At 54.8% G+C, this 20,092-nt stretch overlaps 1 protein-coding gene across 4 annotated transcripts in view; it reads left to right on the forward strand.

Annotated features, from left to right (window-relative positions):
- LOC116862813 (SPARC-related modular calcium-binding protein 1) overlaps positions 1–19,712 on the forward strand; it is a 38,133-nt gene extending 18,421 nt beyond the window's left edge. The window contains exons 3-8 of one of the 4 annotated variants that reach the window (XM_032850226.1): positions 617–809; positions 1,345–1,427; positions 3,164–3,269; positions 12,875–13,119; positions 18,099–18,152; positions 18,632–19,712. In XM_032850226.1, the coding sequence (XP_032706117.1) occupies positions 617–809; positions 1,345–1,427; positions 3,164–3,269; positions 12,875–13,119; positions 18,099–18,133 (662 nt within the window). In that variant the 3' untranslated portion in view covers positions 18,134–18,152; positions 18,632–19,712. The remainder of the gene's footprint in view (positions 1–616; positions 810–1,344; positions 1,428–3,163; positions 3,270–12,874; positions 13,120–18,098; positions 18,153–18,631) is intronic. The other 3 variants (XM_032850227.1, XM_032850229.1, XM_032850228.1) reach the window with 3 other exon arrangements.
- Positions 19,713–20,092: the final 380 nt, after the last annotated feature.

Here is a 20,092-nt window from a genome sequence, read left to right on the forward strand (position 1 = left end):
CTGAGATCATGACCTGAGCCGAAGACAGTGGCTTAACCCACTGAGCCACCCAGGCGTCCCTTGGGCTATACTTCTAATCCTGTTGGGCGCTGAGCGTCGCTCCCCTGAGGCTGGCGGCCGTGGCTCAGTCCTGCTGGGTCTGGGCTTGGGAGAGTGTCCGCACACACAGGCATTCCTGCGTCCGCTCCTCAGCTCTCAGGGGTTAGGCTTCTGCACCTCCGCCTCTCCCAGAGCCAGGGGAGGAGCCTCCGCGGGAACCACTCTGAAAACAGTCAGGAATTCCACCCCCAGGGCAAACTGCTGTTCAGATAAGGAGTGGCCTTACAGCCCCCAGCGGGCTTGTGGCCCTGCTGGAAGCAGCTTCTCCAACTTCGTGTGAGCGCTGACGAACCCTGGCAGTGGAGAGGCTTTGGGGAGGTTCTGGGCCTCCAAAGCCCCACTCCCATCCCCACCCCCACCGTGGGGGCCGGTGCAAGGCCCACGCGGGAGCCACAGCTCTCTGCCGGGTGATTCCCCAGCCATTTGTTGCTTGGGGCCAGGCCGGATACTTGCTGGGAAAGCAGCGATGATAAGCTCCAAGAGTGCGAGTCACCACAGGCTGCCTCTTCTCTTGCAGAGAGAGTCCATTCATGTGACCAGGAGAGGCAGAGCGCCCTGGAAGAGGCCAGGCAGAATCCCCGGGAGGGCATTGTCATCCCCGAGTGCGCCCCCGGGGGGCTCTACAAGCCTGTGCAATGCCACCAGTCCACTGGCTACTGCTGGTGTGTGTTGGTGGACACGGGGCGCCCGCTGCCCGGGACCTCCACGCGGTAAGCCCTCCCCACCCCACACACCCGGAGCCTGTCCAGTCCCTGAGATGGACCCCGGGGGGAGGAGCAGCAGCTTGCTGTTAGGCTAGCTTCACATTTCCCTGCTTGCCTGACCCGGTGGGAATCAAGGCACTAGGAGAATGTTTCTGCACTGTGTCCTGGGTTCTGGTCACAGTTCTATTCCTTCCTAGCTGGGTGACCTTGGAAAAGCAGGTTGGAACCTCAGGGCACTGGGGAGGAGGTTAAGGACCTGCCTAAGTCCCCAGGTTCTGCAGATCCCAAAAGTCCTGCATGCAGACACAAGGTGACATCGCTCTGCTTGAGTGACAACTGGGGACAGGCCCCAACATGTCTCTGTGGGAACATGGCTACCGGGATTGGGCAGCTGCTGGACAGCACAGGAGATAATCCGCAGCCTGCCCTGGGAGTTTTAGGCTTAGTGGCAGCAGGATGGTTGCGGCTAGCGGTGGCTCCAGCGGGCTCCGTTCGGGGCCCCTCCTCACCCCTCCCCCCACTCCCGTGTCTCTCTTCCCAGCTACGTGATGCCCAGTTGTGAGAGCGATGCCAGGGCCAAGAGTGCGGAGGTGGACGATCCCTTCAAGGACAGGGAGCTGCCAGGTGGGAGACACGGCTGCCCCTTGCTGATGCCCTCCCCTCTTCCTATTCCTCCACCTCCCATCATGCCCAAGCATCTCCTTCCTCTGCTCTGGCTCTGTCTCCCCTTTTGTAGGATGGCATGGGGAGAGGGGTGTGGGGCAAAGCCTCCCAGGAGCCCTGGGACCTGCATCCAGGCTGGGATTTGTCGCTAAGGACACCGGTGCCCTTGAGCAATTTGCTCCTCCTCCTTGCTCTTAGCTTTTATCTTCATAACGTAGCCATTGGGTTAAAATCGTGTCCTTGCGATCCTGTAATTCTTTGTCCATCCGGGGGTGATTGGGACAGTGTTCCAGGGGCTGAGAGGAGAACTTTCAGGGAGGGGCTGTCCTGAGGGGCATGGGCAGTGTCCGTGGCCAGCCCAGTACTGTGCTTTCACAATCATCCCAGTGGCACAGGACTGTCACTGGCATGTGACACAAGACGCGCGGGAAGGGGGCCCAGAGCCTCCAGCTGGCTGCTGTGAGGGGTTTTTCATATTTAACAGTGTGCTCTGCCAGCGGGTGACAGGAAGGTCACTAAATATTGGTGGCTTGGAACAGGGTAGTCTTTAGCAAGCACAGACTCGGACCTGCGCTGAGGGGAGCTGGGCCCCCTCCCCGTGAGGACTCCACCTTGAAAACTGAAAGCAGAAGCTCCTGAAAGTCCTGTTGTGAAAACCAGCCTGTCCCGAGAGATTGGAGTCATAGAGGCCAGAGTACCCGCTTCGGGTACCCCCTCAACAGTGTGAACTGAGATTCCACCATGTGCCGGGCATGAGGGTGAGATCAAGGGCTCTGAACAGCACGGGGCTCCCACAGCCGAGGAAACAGATACAAATAAATGAATACAAGCTGGTATAAAGAGCCGTGGCAGGTGCTCTGAAGGGGAAGAGCAGCGAGCCGTGAGACATGAAGGGAGACTGTGGTTCTGGGCCCGGGGCTTCTTGGTAGAGGTTCACCAGAGACCGGGTGGGTTGCTGGAGGGAAGACAGAGCTGTCACCGCAGAGAGGAGGGTTGTGGGAATGATCGTAGGGCCCAGTGGGGGCCAGCAGTCGTGAATATACAAGGACGCCCACCTATCTGGTTGTTCACACCAGCGGAGCTAATGCATGGGGGAGAGACTGGGGTTTTGCTGAAACCAAGCAATGGAACAAACAAGAAACAAAGGAAGGGAGGTTTTATCATCATCTAAGCTGGATGAGACAGAAGTGAAGAAAGGAGATGGTTCTTGGACAGATAAACTGATAGGGCTACTTGAGTCACCTCCGACCACTGGGGGATGTCTCCGTCCCTTGTGTCCCCTCAGCACCTGCTCGTTCTCGGGAGAGCAGTGTTTCTGACGCTCTCGCGTGACCACCTGGTCAGACTCTCCCCGAGCTAGCTGGCGTTCCCAGCAGACTCTGAACTTGGGCGGATAGGGACCTTGTGTACCCAATCCCTAACATTTGACATAGCGCCTCAGCTGATACTCAGCAAAAATTTGTGGAATGGAAGAAAAGTGAAAGCATGGTTTTCCATTTGTTCTGCCGGTCCCTTGTGGGTGGTGGGTGGAGGAACTCTGGGGGTTTATGAGACTCATCTGAGCCTTAAATAGCTCCCAGAGTGGATTTGGCCGGGCAAGAAGACCTGGAGAGGTTTGGGAAATGGTGGCAGTTGAAGAAACTGTTTGCTTGATTACTCACCTGGCAGCTGCCTTCACATCTCACTCAATCTTTCAGGCTGTCCAGAAGGGAAGAAGATGGAATTTATCACCAGCCTCCTGGATGCTCTCACCACTGACATGGTGCAGGCCATTAACTCAGCAGCGCCTACTGGAGGTGGGAGGTGAGAATGTGAGCAGGACTCAGGCCCCGCCGGGGAGGTGTGTCCCTGACTTTTCAGAAGCGGGGAGGGGCTAGGCAGGGCAGGGGCCTGTCCCACCTTCTGCCAAAGATCTTGGGATCCTCTCTCCTCCCGGTTCTTTGGGACTTGCTTGCTTCTGCCTTTTAGTTACCTGATGACAGGCAAGCTCAGGGTGTCTGGAGACTTCCAGCACCTTAGTCTCAGGAGTGGATGCATTGGGGTGAGAGTGCTCAGTCGCAGGAAGGAGGAGGGTATGTAACGGGAGCAGAAAGGACGGACAGAGCACTTAGTGAGTTTCTTCTCTTCCGAGAAGGCAGGAATCATGAGGTTTTTTGACTTCCTGAAAATCCCAAGGGCTCCAGCTGGGAGGTTGGACATTGCATACCCAAATCCATCCTAGTTCAGAAGACGATATGTAGGCGGAGGCAGTCCTAAATGAGGCTGAAATGCACACATGCACCGTGACCAGCATCCCAGCACTCACTCATTAGCCCATTAGGCCAGTGGTTGGAGTACACATCCATCCATCCATCCATCCATCCTTCCATCCAACCACCCATCCATCCACACACCGACCCACCCTCCCACCCATCATCCATCCATATCCACCCATCCATCCACCCATGCATCCACCCACCCATCCATCCATCCATCCATCATCCCCCCACCCACCCATCCATCCACCCATCCATCCATCCACCCATCTATCACCCATCCATCCATCCACCTATCCATCCATCCATCCACCCATCCATCCACTCACCCATCCATCCACCTATCCATCCATCCATCCATCTATCCACCCACCCATCCATCCACCCATCTATCCATCCATCCCTCCATCCACCCATCCATCCATCCATCCACCTATCCATCCATCCATCCATCCACCCACCCATCCATCCACCCATCCACCAACCCACCCATCCATCCACTCATCCATCCATCCATCCATCTATTTTTCCATCATCCACCCACCCACCCATCCATCCACCCATCCATCCACTCATCCATCCATCCATCCATCCATCCATCCATCCACCCACCCATCTATCCATCCATCCACCCATCCACCTATCCATCCATCCATCCACCCATCTATCCATCCATCCATCCATCCACCTATCCATCCATCCATCCATCCATCCACCCACCCATCCATCCATCCACCCACCCACCCATCCATCCATCCATCCACCCACCCATCCATCCATCCACCCACCCATCTGTCCATTCAGCACCTGGTGAACGTACACAGCATGCCAAGCACTGGTCTAAGGCCTGAGAATGCAGGATGTGAGGCATGTTTCTGTCTTTAAAGTTTGCAGCTTGGTGGGCACCCTAGGCTATAGATAGATATTTGCAAATTGCATCCTAAGTATGAGAAATGAGGTGGAAGAACAGAGAAGGATTTGCCAACTCAGTCTGGAAGAATCAGAAAGGCTTCCTGGAGGTGATAGCTGGGCTGAATCTTGATGGACAAGTAGGACTGAGCCAGCAAAAGAAGGAGAGTCATCCCAGGAAAAAGGAAAGAATAATGGGGCTCCAAGAAAGAGAGTATCCATAGTCCAGGAGGCCTGGGCCAGGGAGGACAGGGTGAGGAGGAGAGGAGAGTGGCAACAGATGAGACAGAAGGGACAGTCAGGAGCTAGGAAGCCAGAGAGGAGGCACAACAGGGGATGAATGTGGAGGGGGTTCAGCAGTGGAAGAAGTAGCCAGACTCGGCAGGGATGGGCAGCCTGCCTCTGGGCTCCGAGGCTCACCGAGGGAGGGCGGGGCAAGTCCCTCCACATCTGCCCAGAGGCAGAGCTGTCGTCAGCAAGGCAAGGAGTGCCCGCATGGTGACAGGCCCAGGCCCATAAGAGGCCCTGGCATGGCTGCCTGGCCAGCGAGCCACAGAACCACAGGGCATGTGTCCGGCGCAGGGGAACAGGGCTGTCCGTGATGCTGCCATCTGAGGCAGGTGTGGACAGCTGACCAGGAAGCGCAAGGTTAGGTCATGTCCAAATGAATGCAGAGCTTGCCGCCTCCTGGGTGCCTCTCTGAAGCTGCCAGCCCAGCACACTCACTCTCAGCAGCCGCACGGGCCTGTGAGCTCTCGGGTTGGTTTCTGGTTTAACACACCCTGTGGATGGGATCAGCCTCCCCAGGAGGCCCAGCCCTATGTCTGAGACGATGGAGAGGGGCTGACAGGCTGGCGGATGGGGGCTTCTTGGGGGCAGCTGCAGGCGCTCGACCATTGAGCAGCTATGGTGGAGAGAACTGTATAGCCAGACTTCCGAGAAGGGTCGGTGGGAGGAGATGGTGAAAGCTTATTTAGTAGTCCATGCCGTGGTGATTTATGCTTGGAATACCTGTTGTTTCAGGCAAGAATGGGGATGAGATACTTGTGTTTATTAGAAGAGAGTGGAAAAAGTACCCAGGAGGGGGCATGGGCTTCAGAAGTCCAGGTCTAGGTGCTTTGCCCCCACAGCCCCCTGGAGCTGGCGATCCTGACCGGCCACTTGGGGAGCCTGCCTGTGTTTCCACAGCGCTCCTGAGGAGGCAAGATTTCTTCAAGTGCATCCCACTTGCTTCTTGGGAGCCCGCCCCTTGAGCATGGTCTGGCCTGGGCTCCAGGCGGACTGAGGGCACTAGGGAAGTGCCAGAACTGAATGGGTCCTGGGCCAGCGGGTAAGGGACCCACAAGGGGCTGAGGCCACAGGCAGGGGCCCCTGGCCAGGGGACATCAGGACTTGATGCCTTGCCCTCAAATTGCAGGCCAAAGGGATCTTTGCAGAAAATAAAAACTAAGAAGTGTATGATGTTTTTAATCACAGTTTTTAATATCCATGTGTCTTTAGGGAAGAGATTTTCTTTTTTCTTTGGAAAAACCCTCTCTTTAAGGTGTAATACAGATACAGACTTGGGAAAAGATTAAAAAACATTCTTTCCTAAACATGTTTTCCATTTTAAGCTCCTATTACGCCAGACCGTGTTTGGTTTTGATGGGTTTTGAAAAGTTTGAACCACATGGGGAATTGTGTTACTTAGAGGCTGTATTCATAATCAAAATACGGGCAAGGGGAACCAAGAAATCGTCTAGAAATCTAGGCGGGGGCAGGGGGACGCAGGATGAAGGAGAGAGAAGCACTTGTACAGGAGGCCACTTCCTGGGTTTCAAGTCCTCCATGGTCTCTCACTATATTTTGGGCAAGTTTGAGCTCTGACCTGAACTGGCCCTGCAGGAGGGTCTCACTGGCCATGTCCTCCCTCCCTTCATTGTGCTCCAGCCGCTGTCCTTCTCAGTACCTCCAATAGACCTTGAACCTGAACCCTCCGGGTTCCTGCCTGCCCCCCGGGCCGCCATGCCAACTACTGCTTCAGCCTGGAGTATCAGGCCCCATCTTTCTGTGACCAGCCCCGACTATCCATTTAAATGTCACCCTCTTAGCAAACAGCCAGTCTAAAGGGGCTGTCGGTCACCTTCTATCTCCACACCCATTTAATTTCTCAGCCGAGCACGTACACTAGCTGACATTTTGCTGGTTTATTTATTGTCTGTCTCACCCCTACTGAATGAAAATCTAAGTTCTGTGGAGAAGGAACATGGGCTGCATTCTTCCCTGCTGTGTTCCTAGCACTTGGAATAGTCCTTGGCACATAGTAGATGCCCAATAAAATATCTGTTGAACGAATAAGCAGCTGAAGGTACCCTTTTTATCCTACATATCAGAGGGTTCACCACCTGCTGCAAGACTCATCATGAGGCCAACCGTAGCCATCATTCACCATGGCCCTCCTTTGTCACCAGGGCCCTATGGCACCCTGCGCAGGCCCCAGAGACTTGGGGCACTGTGTGGATGGACCCTAGATAGGCACCCTTGTATGAAGAAAGCACCAAGGCACAGAGCAGCTGAAGGTTGGGCAGCACATCTGGAATAGGACTATGGAAGAGAAGCTGGGAATCCAGGCTGCCTGGGTTCTGGCCTTGGCCCTGGGTTTGGGCAACATTGGGACTATAGGCATAGGAGACTGAAGTCAAGGAAGACACATCTGATCCCTCCTCCCTCCTCTCAGGGTCTGGTAATTAAGGCTGGACATTTGCTGGGGCCAGTGGAAAGAGGGGACAGAGAAGTCCTATCTTCTCCCCAACCTACCACCTGTTGGGTCTAGAGATTCGGGCTTTGTACGAACCATTACATCTCTGCCCTTCCCTGGTGTAAGCTCTGTGTGGGATTCTATGGGCAAACAGGGACAGAGGCAAAGTCCGTGGCCTGAGGAGCTTCGGTCTTGTTGAGAGAAGAGGTATGCAATCCCGTCACTGCACTATGAACTCAGCGGGGCAACAGAGGACGGGAAAGTGCCTCAGGGACTTGGGGGTGGGAGGGCCTGTGAGGGGAGGCTTCAGAGAGATGACATTTGAGCCACATCCTCAGTGTGAAGGGGAAATGCCCAACCTAGAGGGACTGGGGCAGAGGGGCCCTAAGAGCCGTGAGGTGGGGCCTGTGCAGGGAGCCGTGAGAAGTATGGCTTACATCTGGGAGGCAGGCAAAAGGTGAGGCTGTAGATTTGGGCAGAGGCCAGATCATGCCGGGCCTTGGGATTCATGCCAAGGGCAGCACGACGCCCATGATTTAGGTGAGCATGTTGGAAGAATCATCCTGAAGGCTCTGGGGATGCTGGATGGGAAGGGAGCAAGATGGAGTGGGGAAGGTTACAGCCGTCATCGGGAGGGACAGGTGAGGAGAGGCCGCACTACAGCTCTGGGGGAGGGGATGGTTCGCTGAAGCTTTAGCAGCGAAATTAATCCGATTTCAAGATGATTTGTTAGTTATAGGACACGGCAGGGAGGGGAGATAGCTGCTTCCTTTTCTGGCCTTCCAGACCGACTTTGGGTGGGGGAGTGGTACTGCCCAAATCTGAGAATAAGCAGAGTGGAATGGGGTGTCCACGGAACCATCTGCGGTCAGTGCCGGGAGGGGTGGCCGGCAAGTGTCATTGAAGGCTGGCAGTTCTCAGTGAAGGTTTGGGGATGATTGAATTATCCTCGTGGTCCTTCCCACTGGGGCTCCAGAGGGAGAGCTGCCCCTTAGATCTGCCCTCCCCGTGGTGCCCATTAACATTTACCAGACCCCAAGGAAGAGTTCTGAGATCCCAGCTGGCAGACTCTTCTCGAGCAGGGAAACCCTCCCCTTTCTCCATCACGCCCTAGAGAAAGTCAACTTTGAGGGGAGGTGGGATGGGCTGTGTGAGCCTTCTGGTGGTCCCCTAAGGTGAGACCCTGCGCACAGTGGCTCCCTCCTTCCTGCCCAGCGCAGCTACTTGTCAATGGCCTTGCAAGGAAGAGGCTGGAATGTGGCTGACTTGGCATTTCCCAGCCCCACCCGCCCACACAGCTGGCAGGGTCCAGACCCCTCTCCAGATGGGGCTCAGTTGGTCTGCTTGGCTTGGCTAGTGCTTCCAAGCCGTCCCGCCTCACCTTCTTTAAAACTGCTTGGGACAGCAGAGCAAGGCCTGAGATGTTGGCCAAAGCAAGTTTTCTTGGGGCGAATGGGTCTGGCTCTCCAGCTGTGCGTTGCTGCCAAGGCAGGCCTGGCAGGGTGAGGCTGCAGAAGCAAAACTGAAAGCATTGCAGGACAAGGGCAGCACCTGTCCCCTCTCCATTCGGGAGACAACTCAATGGGGCCAGACCAGGGAGGCGCCTGGCTCGAGTGGGTTCCCTCATCCATGGAGGTGGGAGTCAACAGGACAGCCACCCAAACAGCTCAGAGACAGAGCTGCCACCAGTCTTAGGATTTGTTTTTCCAAAATCTGGAATTTGGTATCCTGTGGGTGTGACTTTCCATACCATATCCAAGGAAGCTTGGATAACTCTACACACGCAATGAACCCTTTCAGTAAAGTAGAGCCTCCCCTGCAGGGAGGCCGGTGGCACGGACCACCAACGTGGAGTGATGTAAGGAACCGTCTCGGCCTCTGGTGCAGGGTCCCCAGCCGTCACCTGATGAGCAGATTTGAAATCCAGCAACTCTGATCTCTAGGGGCAGCTGTGTGCACATATGGGAGAGAACGGTTGGAGGTTTGGTGCCAGTGTAAGTCAGCCTGGAGCTAGGAGTGCAAGCTGCCAGTGTTTTCAGAGGATATTTCTGGAAGGCTGCAAGAGCTGGAGGGATCAGTGGGGTATGGCTTTGAGGTCAACGATAAGTTTGGGGGAATCTTAACTGTGATGGAAGGGACTCTAATAAGACTGAGACGTTTCTGGAAACTCTAGGGGAGGCCCTTTTGCCCCACCCAGCCACAACTCCCCTGGGAAATTCTCAGCTTCTCCTTAGCTAACTGAGGCCTCTCTTTGGCTCTTTTGCACATGCATGCCCACTGCCGGTTTGACCAAACCCGGACTCCTGACCCATCTCAGTCTTGACTTGATTTTGTATGATGCATGGTATGGACTTAAAGCTGTTGTAAACCCAGGAACCTGGTTTTCAGAGTTTTAGACTAAATACCTTCAGTAGTTTTCCATTATGTTTTGTTGGAAATATTTGTTGGAAACAGCTTCCAAGCCCGTCCAGCCACTGTCCTTTGTCTCGCCCCCTCTTCTTCCAGAAGACTTATGGTTAAACATTCTTCCAGGGCCATGGCTGCAGTCTCCTTCCCTCTAGATCAAGGGTTCTTCAGCTGAGTCCATGAGCTTGGATGAGGTTTAGGGAGTCCAGTCAGCAGAGTGCTACGTGCATATTCATTTTTCCAGAGAAGACCATAGCTTTGTTTAGGTTCTCAAAAGGGTCCGTGATCCCTCAAAGCTAAGAAATTCTTGTTTTAAATACACTTAGAGTTTGGCCAGGGTAAAGCACTGGGTTCCAAAGTAGGACCCTAGAGCTGTCAGTGTCACACGTAGAGCTGGGCTCTGTGATCAGCAGTGGGGATGGGATGTGGGTTTCTGGAAGTCAGAGGAGTTCAGAAGCAGGGAGCCCTAGGCAAGCTGGAATGAGGAATGAGGAAGAGGGGTGCCCCTCAGGGCCCACAGGACAGGCTGAGGGTGTGACAGGGTCAAGGGACCCAGAGGCACTGCTTGAAGGGGCCTCAAAGGACTTCCTCCTGGGAAGCGAGCATCCTCAGAGCCTCCAGGGCCAGGTCAAGCCAGGGGTCATGGCTACAAGATGCTGGGGGAGTGAGGAGGGCAGGACCAAGCCGACAAGGGTGACAGGGCAGGGAGAGAGAGTCAGAAGAAAAGGAAAGAAGGGGGAGCAGGAGCCCAAGGATTATCACTCCGTGTGGGAGGAAACTCCCAGAGGTTGTAAAGTGGGGCAAAGAGCTGCTTCTTGCGTGGACCGGCCCAAAGGAAGGTGGGGGAGCTCCCTCGGTGCAGTCCTTGAGAAGCAGACAGGCGGGAGCCCCAGCAGCATGTGTTGGAGGCAGCGGGCCTCTCCTGGCAGGGCGGCTGGGCGGGATGACCTCATCCCTTCCCGGCTCAGCGACTGAGGCTTTATTATTCCAGCCTCTAGGTAGACATGACGCTATGTGCTATGCGGAGCCTAAAGGTTAAAGAAAGAGCTGCCTTTGCCGCCACAGGGCTCCCATGATCCCTGGCTGGAGGGGCCCACAGAGAGCGCTCCGTGGGAATGCAGGAGTGCCTCCCTTAGGGTTCGTCCTGGCTCTCCTCCGCAGCCCGGGTGCCTCCCTCACATTTCGGGGAACACAGGCAGGCAGGGTGCTCAAGATGGAGCTAGCCACCCTCCTTCCTGTGCCTTGAACATCTTGAGAGAGAATTTTCCGCTGCTCACCTGGTCTGCCCTGCAGGCTTGAGAGTGAATATGGTGGGTAAAGTAAAGGAAGTTTTAAAACGCCAAAATACCACGTGCCAACAGAAACAAAAATCTGAGTTCCACAACGAGTAACTCCATGTCTGTTTTGAAGACCTTCTGAGCCATGACAGACCAGGTAGATCCCCAAAGAGCCAGGGGAGGATAGTGCCTTGCACCTTGCCAGGTACTCCCTGCATTAAACCCATGGGGCTGACATTCCTCTGGCAGATGCGATAATTGTGCTGTCTGGGAATCAGCCCAGGATGCCCAGGGGTGCCGGCCTGGGACTGCAATCCAGTTAATTAGCAACGGGCATTTAGCAGGAATGCCTGGCTTTTTGTGGTAATGAAACTTTTTTTCCCCTAAATGTTGAGGTCACCTGGGGGTGGGAAAGGGAAAGAGTTTGCTGGCTTGTCTGTAAGGGTGGGGTCAGAGATGGTCTCCTCCCTTCTGGAAAACTCAGGAAACCCCAGGGAAGAACCCCAAGGTATTGGCAAGTGCCTAGGATATTTTTCTTGCCAGATACGGTTTCAGAATGTGCTGGCAGCCCAGAGCCCCTGGTCTGGGATCCCTGTGTGACATTGACCCCCGCCGCCTCCATTTCTGATCCACGGCAGAGCTGTAGTTCCGCTCAGGGCTCTGCAGACAACTTGAAGGTATTGGCCTCCCAACCTGATCCTTCCTCCCTGCTACAAAGGGAAAGGTGCCCAGGATTTTGAACACAAGGGCCTGAGCCATATTTACTCAGTGCCAAGCCCTGGGAGCAGAAGCTACAGTCATCCCCTCTGGAACAGGCTTGTCATTGGCTCTAAAAGTTTTAAATATTAGCTAGCATCCTGAATGGCATAAGTAAATCAAATGGATGGGTAGGGCGTGTGAACTGTTACACATAAAAACACTGATCTTTCCACTTTATGTGCTGTGTAGACAGGACGGTGTTAGATGTGTGGTCATTACTGTGCACCTTGACCTCAGGAAGCCTTCTTGGTTCCTATAGTCTAGTACTCCTAAGCAAAATCTCCAGGGGTTCTAGTATACCTTTGGTTTCCCAGGTCCATCCCAGACCTCCAGTCTTAAAACCTCTGCGTGGAGAGACACACCCCTAGCAGGTCTGGGACTTGCCATGTTCAGAACCTCTGTCTGTGTCCATCACAACTGCCTTCTCTCCAGTTCCTACCGTACTTGGTGCCTGACAGGATCGGGCCCTGGGAGCTTTACACCGAGTCGTCACTGCCTGGTGTCAGCATATTGGGTTCTGTCCCAACAAGATGCTGAGGAGTTTGAGGCCAGGGTCGTTTGTCCCAGAACCTGGCCTGGTGTTGGGTATGTGCACGTGCTCAATCATAGTCCCGATTACTGAGTGTTCATGTTCCTATGGGAACAGCAGCTTGTCCTGCAGAGAACCCCAGGCCAGGAGGACATCTTGGATGCCAAATGCATTTTACTTGGGTGAATTAAATCTAACCAGTGTATCCGGAGCCCCCATCTTGTACAGGAACACTCCTGGCTATGGTAGAGGGTGAGACAGGCTGATGTAATAAGAGGGACGTGCTTGGGTACCCTGGAAAAATAAAGTGTCCAGTCTTGAGAGTCAAGCAGGAGAGGACAGCTCCATCCTGCTGCTGGCTGAGTGGGGCTGGGGGGTCTTTGGCTCGGGGGAGCCATTTCTCCCTGGCCACAGGCAGTGCAGCACAAGGACCCTGGCATCTGACCTTGTGGGAGACACCTGCGGCAGGGCGGGTGGCTCCAGCAGGATGCTGAGCGGGGATCTCGGGGTGGGGCGGGGGTCTGCCTGTGGCCCAGGTTTGCAGAACCGGACCCCAGCCACACCCTGGAGGAGCGAGTGGTGCACTGGTACTTCAGCCGACTGGACAGCAACAGCAGCAACGACATCAACAAGCGCGAGATGAAGCCCTTCAAGCGCTACGTGAAGAAGAAAGCCAAGCCCAAGAAGTGCGCCCGGCGCTTCACTGACTACTGCGACCTGAACAAGGACAAGGTCATCTCGCTGCCCGAGCTGAAGGGCTGCCTGGGTGTTAGCAAAGAAGGTGAGTGCTCGCTCCCAGGCTTCTGGCCTTCCAGAACTTGGCCCATGGGGGCAAAGGGACCGGGGGCTCCCCCCATAGAGGGGGCTCTGGGGAGATGCCTGGGGCAGTGAGGGAGTCCACAGGCAAAATCCTTGTCCTCCCACGGTCTACCAAGGAGATAGATAGGAACGTATTTACAGACATTGTGCTGAGTGCCGGGAGAGTGCGTTCGATTAAGCCAGGCTGCGTAACAAGCAGACCCACGCATGTAATGGTTCAACACAGGAGAAACTTGTTCATCTTGCCCATGCGATAGTTCAGCATGTGATTCTGGGTCATGGGGTGTGTGTGTGTGTGTTTCCAGGAGGACAGATAGGAATGGAGACTGTTCTGTGCACTCGCTCTGAGATCTTGGCCGAGAATGATTCGTCATTTTTATTATGGGCTTCCAGGTCACCGTGGGGGGTCATTTCCATTCCCAGTTGGTCAGAGGGAGTCAAGCACAGAGCAGCGCACGTGCCCGTGGGGGAGTTTTATGGGCCAGTCCTGAAGTGACACATCCCCTCTCCTATCCCCGGGGTTGGAACGGCTACCAGGCCACACCCCACAGTAAGGAAGGCTGGGAGCCCAGGAAGAGGAGGAGAACACGGATTTGGGTGGAAACCTAATCATCTCTGTCATGATAGAACAAGTGTGGAGTATTGTAGGAACACGTGTAGGAGCACTTAAATTAGCTCAGGGGCGGACAGCCTTGGAAAACCTGGTGCAGGAAGTGATGTCCAAACCAGCCATGGCCCTGGGGCCCCATCTAGTCCGTGGCCTATTTTTATATGGCCTGCGAGCTAAGGGTGGTTTTTATATTTTTAAAGGGATGTAATTTTCAACAAAGTAGAACAAATGACAGCCTCCACTTGGCCCACAAAGCCTAAAATATCTACTACCTAGTCCTTGACAGATAAGTTTGCTGAGCCCTGGTCTAGACCGATACCCGAGCCACGGGTACAAGATGGCCGAGCCAGCGCATCAGTGGGGGGCAGGGGTTCTCAGCTATGGCAATTGAAGGGTGCAGGCGTGGAGGCAAGGACTGGTTGTAGAGGAAGATGTTAGTGGGGCTGAAATGAGTATTTGAACGTGGCAGCAGCCAAGGGCTGAAAGGAGGCAAGCGGGGAGTCTCAACTTCATAACGCGGAGAGCTGTCACAGGGGCTCGGGCAGAGAAATGACTGGATGGGTTTTGCTTTAAAAAATTATTCAGGGGGCACCTGGGTGGCTCAGTGGGTTAAAGCCTCTGCCTTCGGCTCAGATCATGATCTCAGGGTCCTAGGATCAAGCCCCGAATCGGGCTCTCTGCTCTGCAGGGAGCCCGCTTCCTCTTCCTCTCTCTTTCTGCCTACATCTCTGCCTACTTGTGATTTCTGCTGTCAAGTAAATAAATAAAATATTAAAAAAAATAAAAAGAAAATAAAAAATCATTCAGGCTGCAGTGCAGGAAATGGGTTTGCAGATGAGCAAGGCACCCACCGGAGGCTGTGGCGGGAGATGACAGAGGCACAGCAGGGGTGAAGCGAGTGGATTCGAGATAGCTCGAGCTGTGGTTCTGGTGACCAAGTGGATAGAGGGATGGAGGTGGGCTCGGGCAATTGGAGGGGGGTGTCTGTTCACGGAGTTGGGTGACTTGGAAGGAGGAGCAGAGCACGTGGGGCAGTGGGGAGATAACCAGTATGGTCTGGACATGTCAAGTTGGATGCACCTGAAGGATGGGTGGTTCTCTAGTGCAGGTGAGGGGTCTGGGCGGGTCATACCAATTTATTTGAAGTGGAAGCTTTGATAAAGCTGAGCTTGCCCAGGGAGAAAACATAAGGGCTTTCCCTGGCACTAATCCTCAGTTGACATTGAACCCAATGGGTAGCCCAGGAAGTGGATGAATGACCACTAGGGACCCTGTCTTGGGACCCCCCACTCCACAGCTGGTTCTGGCCCTGCCTCTGGGGCCTATGACCCTGGAGGAATGAGCTCGTTGCTCCGGCCCCTCCTGTGTGATCGAGGAGGCTCTGTGTGTTCCCCCAGGACGCAGGGCAATGCCATGCCTCAAACCCTGCCTCAGCTACAGACTCGCTCCTTCACCGTATACGAACCACACAACTGTTCTGGCTTTGAGTTTCTTCATCTGTACAATGGGCATAACCAGGGTATTTACCCCATAGGATTATTGTGCTGATTCAGTGGGACAGTGAGTGGAAGCATTTATCCAGCCCCTGGGACAGTGAAGGAACGGGATACAAGTTCAACATTCCTGTTCTTACCATTATTGCCTGGGGAAGCCGCATCCCCACCCTGTAGCGCGGTCTTCCCAGTGTCCCCGCTAGCACCAGGCGTGGCATCCTTCCGTTCCTATCTGCCCAATGACCTCATGGGTGAGGGGGCCACCTGCTCTAGCAAAGCTTGGAGTCTGCGCTCATCTCCCAGAGCACGGGCAGGGGTCAGTACTGGAGGATCCCACCCAGTGTTAGTGTGGAGCCCAGCCCCAGGAGCATGGAGGGACCGAGGGGGTACGGACTCACAGGAGTCTGTAATGACTCTGCCCTCAGTACCCTCTAGTCTACGCACCACACAGAAGCCAAGGAGAGGCCGAGGGAGGGGACCTCTTGTCTGCAGAGCAGAGCGGGGCTTCCGGGCCTTTCTCGGAAGCCTTGCCAGATGCCAGGGTCTGCCAACGCTGGCTGCTGCCTAGGACCTGAGGGGAGCACCCAGGAGAACTGTCCCCTGGGATGTGATACTTAGGGAGCCCTGCTCCTCCTCACCCAGACTCGGCCGAGGCTTTCGTGTGAGGTTGCCCAGGGAGGCCCCCAGAGTGCTTTCTCCTGCCAGAGAAAGGGCCATTAATGGGAGGCATAGGGGAGGCCGGGGCTGGGGCTGTGGATGAAAAACAGAAACTCTGGAGTCGGACAGACCTGGCTTTTAAATCCCGGCTCTGCCACTCGCTAGCCCTATAATTTCTGGCAAGTCATCTAAACTCTCTGGCCTCCTTGTCTGTAGAATGGAGGTGATAGCATCTACCTCATAGATTTGGTGTGAAGATTTAACAAGATGGTGCCTGTGAGGCACTTAGCCCAGTAACCCAGTCTGTGGTGAACGCACAGAAGAAACCGGTAGTAGTAGAGGAGCGCGCCACGGGCCGAAGGCAGCTTCCCTGGGGCCCTCTGCTCTGGGGAGTGGCAGAAAATCCGCTTGAGTAGAAGGTTTTGTGGGGCCTGAGCCCAGCATTGGCCATCTGGTGACACGCGGTGCCCTCTGGTGGGCTGAGAGGGGCTTGCAGGCCCGGTGGGGGGCTCCAGGGGGCTGGGGGAGCACAGGCAGTTTAGGAACGGAGTGTCGCTTTGGGTCTCAGAGACCACATTTTCTGGAAATGCCTCGTGAACACTGGTAGTTTTACTCAGCAGACTGTGCACTGGGGGCCGAGCTGTCGGCACGGCATGAGGGGTCAAACGTTCTGAGGGCCGGGCCTTCTTTCTTGGCTTGTCCTCCCCAGCGAATAAACCGTCTTCGTCAGGGTGATGGGCACCATCACATGAGGCAGGCAGACTGGAGACTAGTTCCTGCATTTGTGAAACATCCCAGCCCTCCTTTGGCATTGCCCAAGGATGCCCCGGGTTCCGGCCTTTCCTCCCCCACACCCCCGTGCCCCTAAGAGCGTGGTGCTGGGAGGGCAGAGCCAGGCCTGAGTTCACTTCACACATAAAAGCTACGCCATCTCCCCTCAGTGCCCCCATCATAACATGGGGATGATTGGATCATTTTGTAACTATCATATAAAGTTGCCCCGCAGGGTAAATGACTAGGTAAAGGATTCGTGCCTTAAGCCTCTCCAAGCGAGGGCTGGGTCCTCCCCAGCGGGTGTTTCCTTTCCCCAAGTCTCTGCTTGGCCCCGTGGCTCAACTAAGACACCTCCCCCTACCTCTCTCTTTCTGTGAATCTTCTGTGAAGATTTCTGTGAATCTTCCTGCTGTCAACTGACAGAAGCTGCCACTGTACAGAGCAGATGAATGATGGGATTCTGAGTCAGGTGGGATTCTGTCACTGCCCACCTGCTGGTCCCCCAGCCCATCACTCTCTTCCCAGGCTCATTTCCTCATCTGTAAAATCGGACATCTCAGTTTCTGCCCCCGGCCCACCCTCCAACTGGGGTTCTGTTGCTCTCAGGTCTTAGGAATGTTAGCGTAACAGGGAGAGGGGAGCGTTGAGCTGTGGGTCCGCATGGCCCATGGGTGGGTGTGGGTTCCCGCAGTACCTCACGCTCTTCAAAGCCCTTTCTCCACTTTATGAATTTAGTCCGTCCTCAAGGAAGCCCTGCGGCACAGCTGTGGCCCCAATTCCCATTCTGTAGACCGGCCCAGTGGGGTTATGGTACGTGCGCAATGTCACGCAGCCTCCTGGGGTCACGCGGAGCTGGCCCAGCTCCCACTCCTCCTCAAGGAGCCCTGGGCCCTACAGGAGCCCTCAAGACCCATCAGCACCCTATGGGGCAGAGTGGGTGTTAGCAGAGTGAGGCTTGGGCCTTGGTTAACTCATGCAATTGCTCCAAGCCTCAGTTTCCAGATTTGCTGGGTGAAGGGGCGGGACCAGATGGTCACTAAGATTCCCTCCATCCCTGATGTTCTGTGACATGGAGAACCGGGACCCAGGAAGGTTATGCAAATGTCCATTGGCATCAAAGCCCTTCTTAGCTAATAGCTGGGGGATTTCAGAGAGGCGCTCCCGTGAGGGCCTGGCCTTATGGAAAAGGGACTTTGTTTAAAGGTGCTGGTCAGTGGTGGCTTCACCCAGGCAGAAGAGGGACAACACCCACAGAACACGAAGCACGGCCACACAATCTCTCTCTCCTAAGTCCATTCTTCATTCCAGGGGCTGGAGCAGACAGCCACCCAGGCACAGAGGAAGCCCCGCCCCACCAGTTCTCTGGGTCAAGGTCCCCTGAGTGTCATATGTTCCTGTTTGTTGCAGGTGGTAATCTCAGCAGCGTCCCCCAGGGAAAATGAGCCGGTCCAAACCCATTCAGTAAGTTGCCTTCTTTCTGGGGTCCCCTCCGTGGGCCCCCTAAATGCAGCACTGGTAGTCTGGCCCGAGTGGAGGAGCTGGCCAAGTTATCTAGGCTCCCATTTTCCATTTTTGTTTGCTGGGGACACAGGGAAAGATTGGTTCGTTCTACAAGGATCCGCCATCCCTGAGTATAAAGCCACACCTGCCCTCTCCCAGGTTGAACAGCTAGTGTCTGGGAGTCAGATGGCCCATGGGGGCTGCATTCCCCCAGCCGTGCTTCCTGGGCAAGGCCCCATTCTCTGGAATGCCAGACTTGCTTCAGGGGTCACAGTGGTGCTCCATGGGGGCAAAGGTTGGGTTGGTAAAACGCGGGCTTACCTGTAAGTCTAGGCTCCCTGCGTCCTGCCCAGCCTGTCTCTAACAGGCTGCTCTTGTGAGGAAATGAATGTGTGTGGTTAGCCCGCCTCTGACCTCTTGCTTCTGTTTCCCTTTCCCAGTAGGACGCCTCATCTAAGGAGCAGAAAACCAAAGGGCAGGTGGAGAGACCAGGGAGGCAGGACGGACCACCCTACACCAAAACTTCCCCAGCTCCCCTGGCCCGCCGCATCCCGTGTGACATAAGTGGTGCCCACCGTGTTTGCACTTTCAATAACTCTGATTTGCGTGTTTTCTTTTGGGTTTCATTTTTAAACACCAGTATCTAATACCAGTGGGAAAAGGAAAGGGAAAAAGACTGTTTATTCTCTCTCTTATTGTAAGTTTTTGGATTTGCTACTGACAACTTTGAGGGGTTTTGTTGTGGGGAGGGTGGGCGGGTGGGTGTTTGTTGTTGGGACTGAGAAGAAAGAGATTTATATACTGTACATAAATATATATGTAAATTGTATAGTTCTTTTGTACAGGCGTTGGCATTGCTGTTTGTTCATTCCCCTCCCTCTTCCTGCCCTCCTTGTGCGGGCTGTGGACACATGGCCCCGATTTCTAGACCCCAGGACTATATCCCCAGCCCACCTGGATTCCATTTGGAGGCCAACCCCTGTGTGCATAAAGACGGGAGCCCTACGATGATATTGTAGACTCTGTTGGTTCTTTTCTCGGGGGAGGAGGGTCCTGCCCTTGCTTTAGCTGTCAGATCTGGCAGGTCACTGGGCACTTGGCCTTCTTAAGGGAGGTTGGGTTGGGGGACAGATGGAGATGCCCCCTGGAGGGAGGGCATTAGCCAGCCCAGGCACCCGTTCTCACATCCCCACATGGTCCTGCTCTCCAGACCCTCAGGAGGCCCAGAACAGAATCCATCCGTGGGTATGCCAGGATCCTCGTGACCCACTGAGCAAATGATCCCCAGATGATTTGCATTAGGTCCTTTGAAACATTTTTGCCCGTGTTAATGTCTACTCTGTAAAGCACGAGAAGGGAGGCAAAGAAGAAAAAGAGACAGTGGGGCCTTCTATTTGGTAGATGTTTGATGTTTAAGCCATGGAGGAAAGAGGACAGAGGTCATCACTGATGAGTGCGCTGCCAGCCCCCTGCAAATGCACAAGCAAGGTTTCCCAAGACTGGCCCTCTCAGCAGTGGGGTCAGACGGGGTCTTCATCTCCACTCTGTATCTCCCAGGCCATTCTGTCCTCAATGGTGATGACAAGCCTAAGGGAGGAGCTCAACTGGTCATCTTGTTGTTGACTCAGTGGTTTATTTGTTTTTTAACCCAATACTGAGATTTTTTCCTTCTCCCTCAAATGCTCCTAAGGGCTTCTAGGCTCAAGGCCAATTCCAGAGCAAAACTGATCCTGGGCCTTCAACTTCTGTCCCCCTTGGAAGTGTAGGGCTGATAACCCAGCTAGGGGGATATCCAGGCCTCACCTTCCACAGACATGTTTCTGGGATTCCACGGCAGCCTGACCAGCCTTCCTCTGCCCGGTGGCCGTGCCCATTCAGACAGCCATTAGACAGCAACAAGT

This window comes from Lontra canadensis, unplaced genomic scaffold, assembly GCF_010015895.1.
Source record: "Lontra canadensis isolate GAN:19392208 unplaced genomic scaffold, GSC_riverotter_1.0 scaffold342, whole genome shotgun sequence".
Taxonomy (NCBI): Eukaryota; Metazoa; Chordata; class Mammalia; order Carnivora; family Mustelidae; genus Lontra; species Lontra canadensis.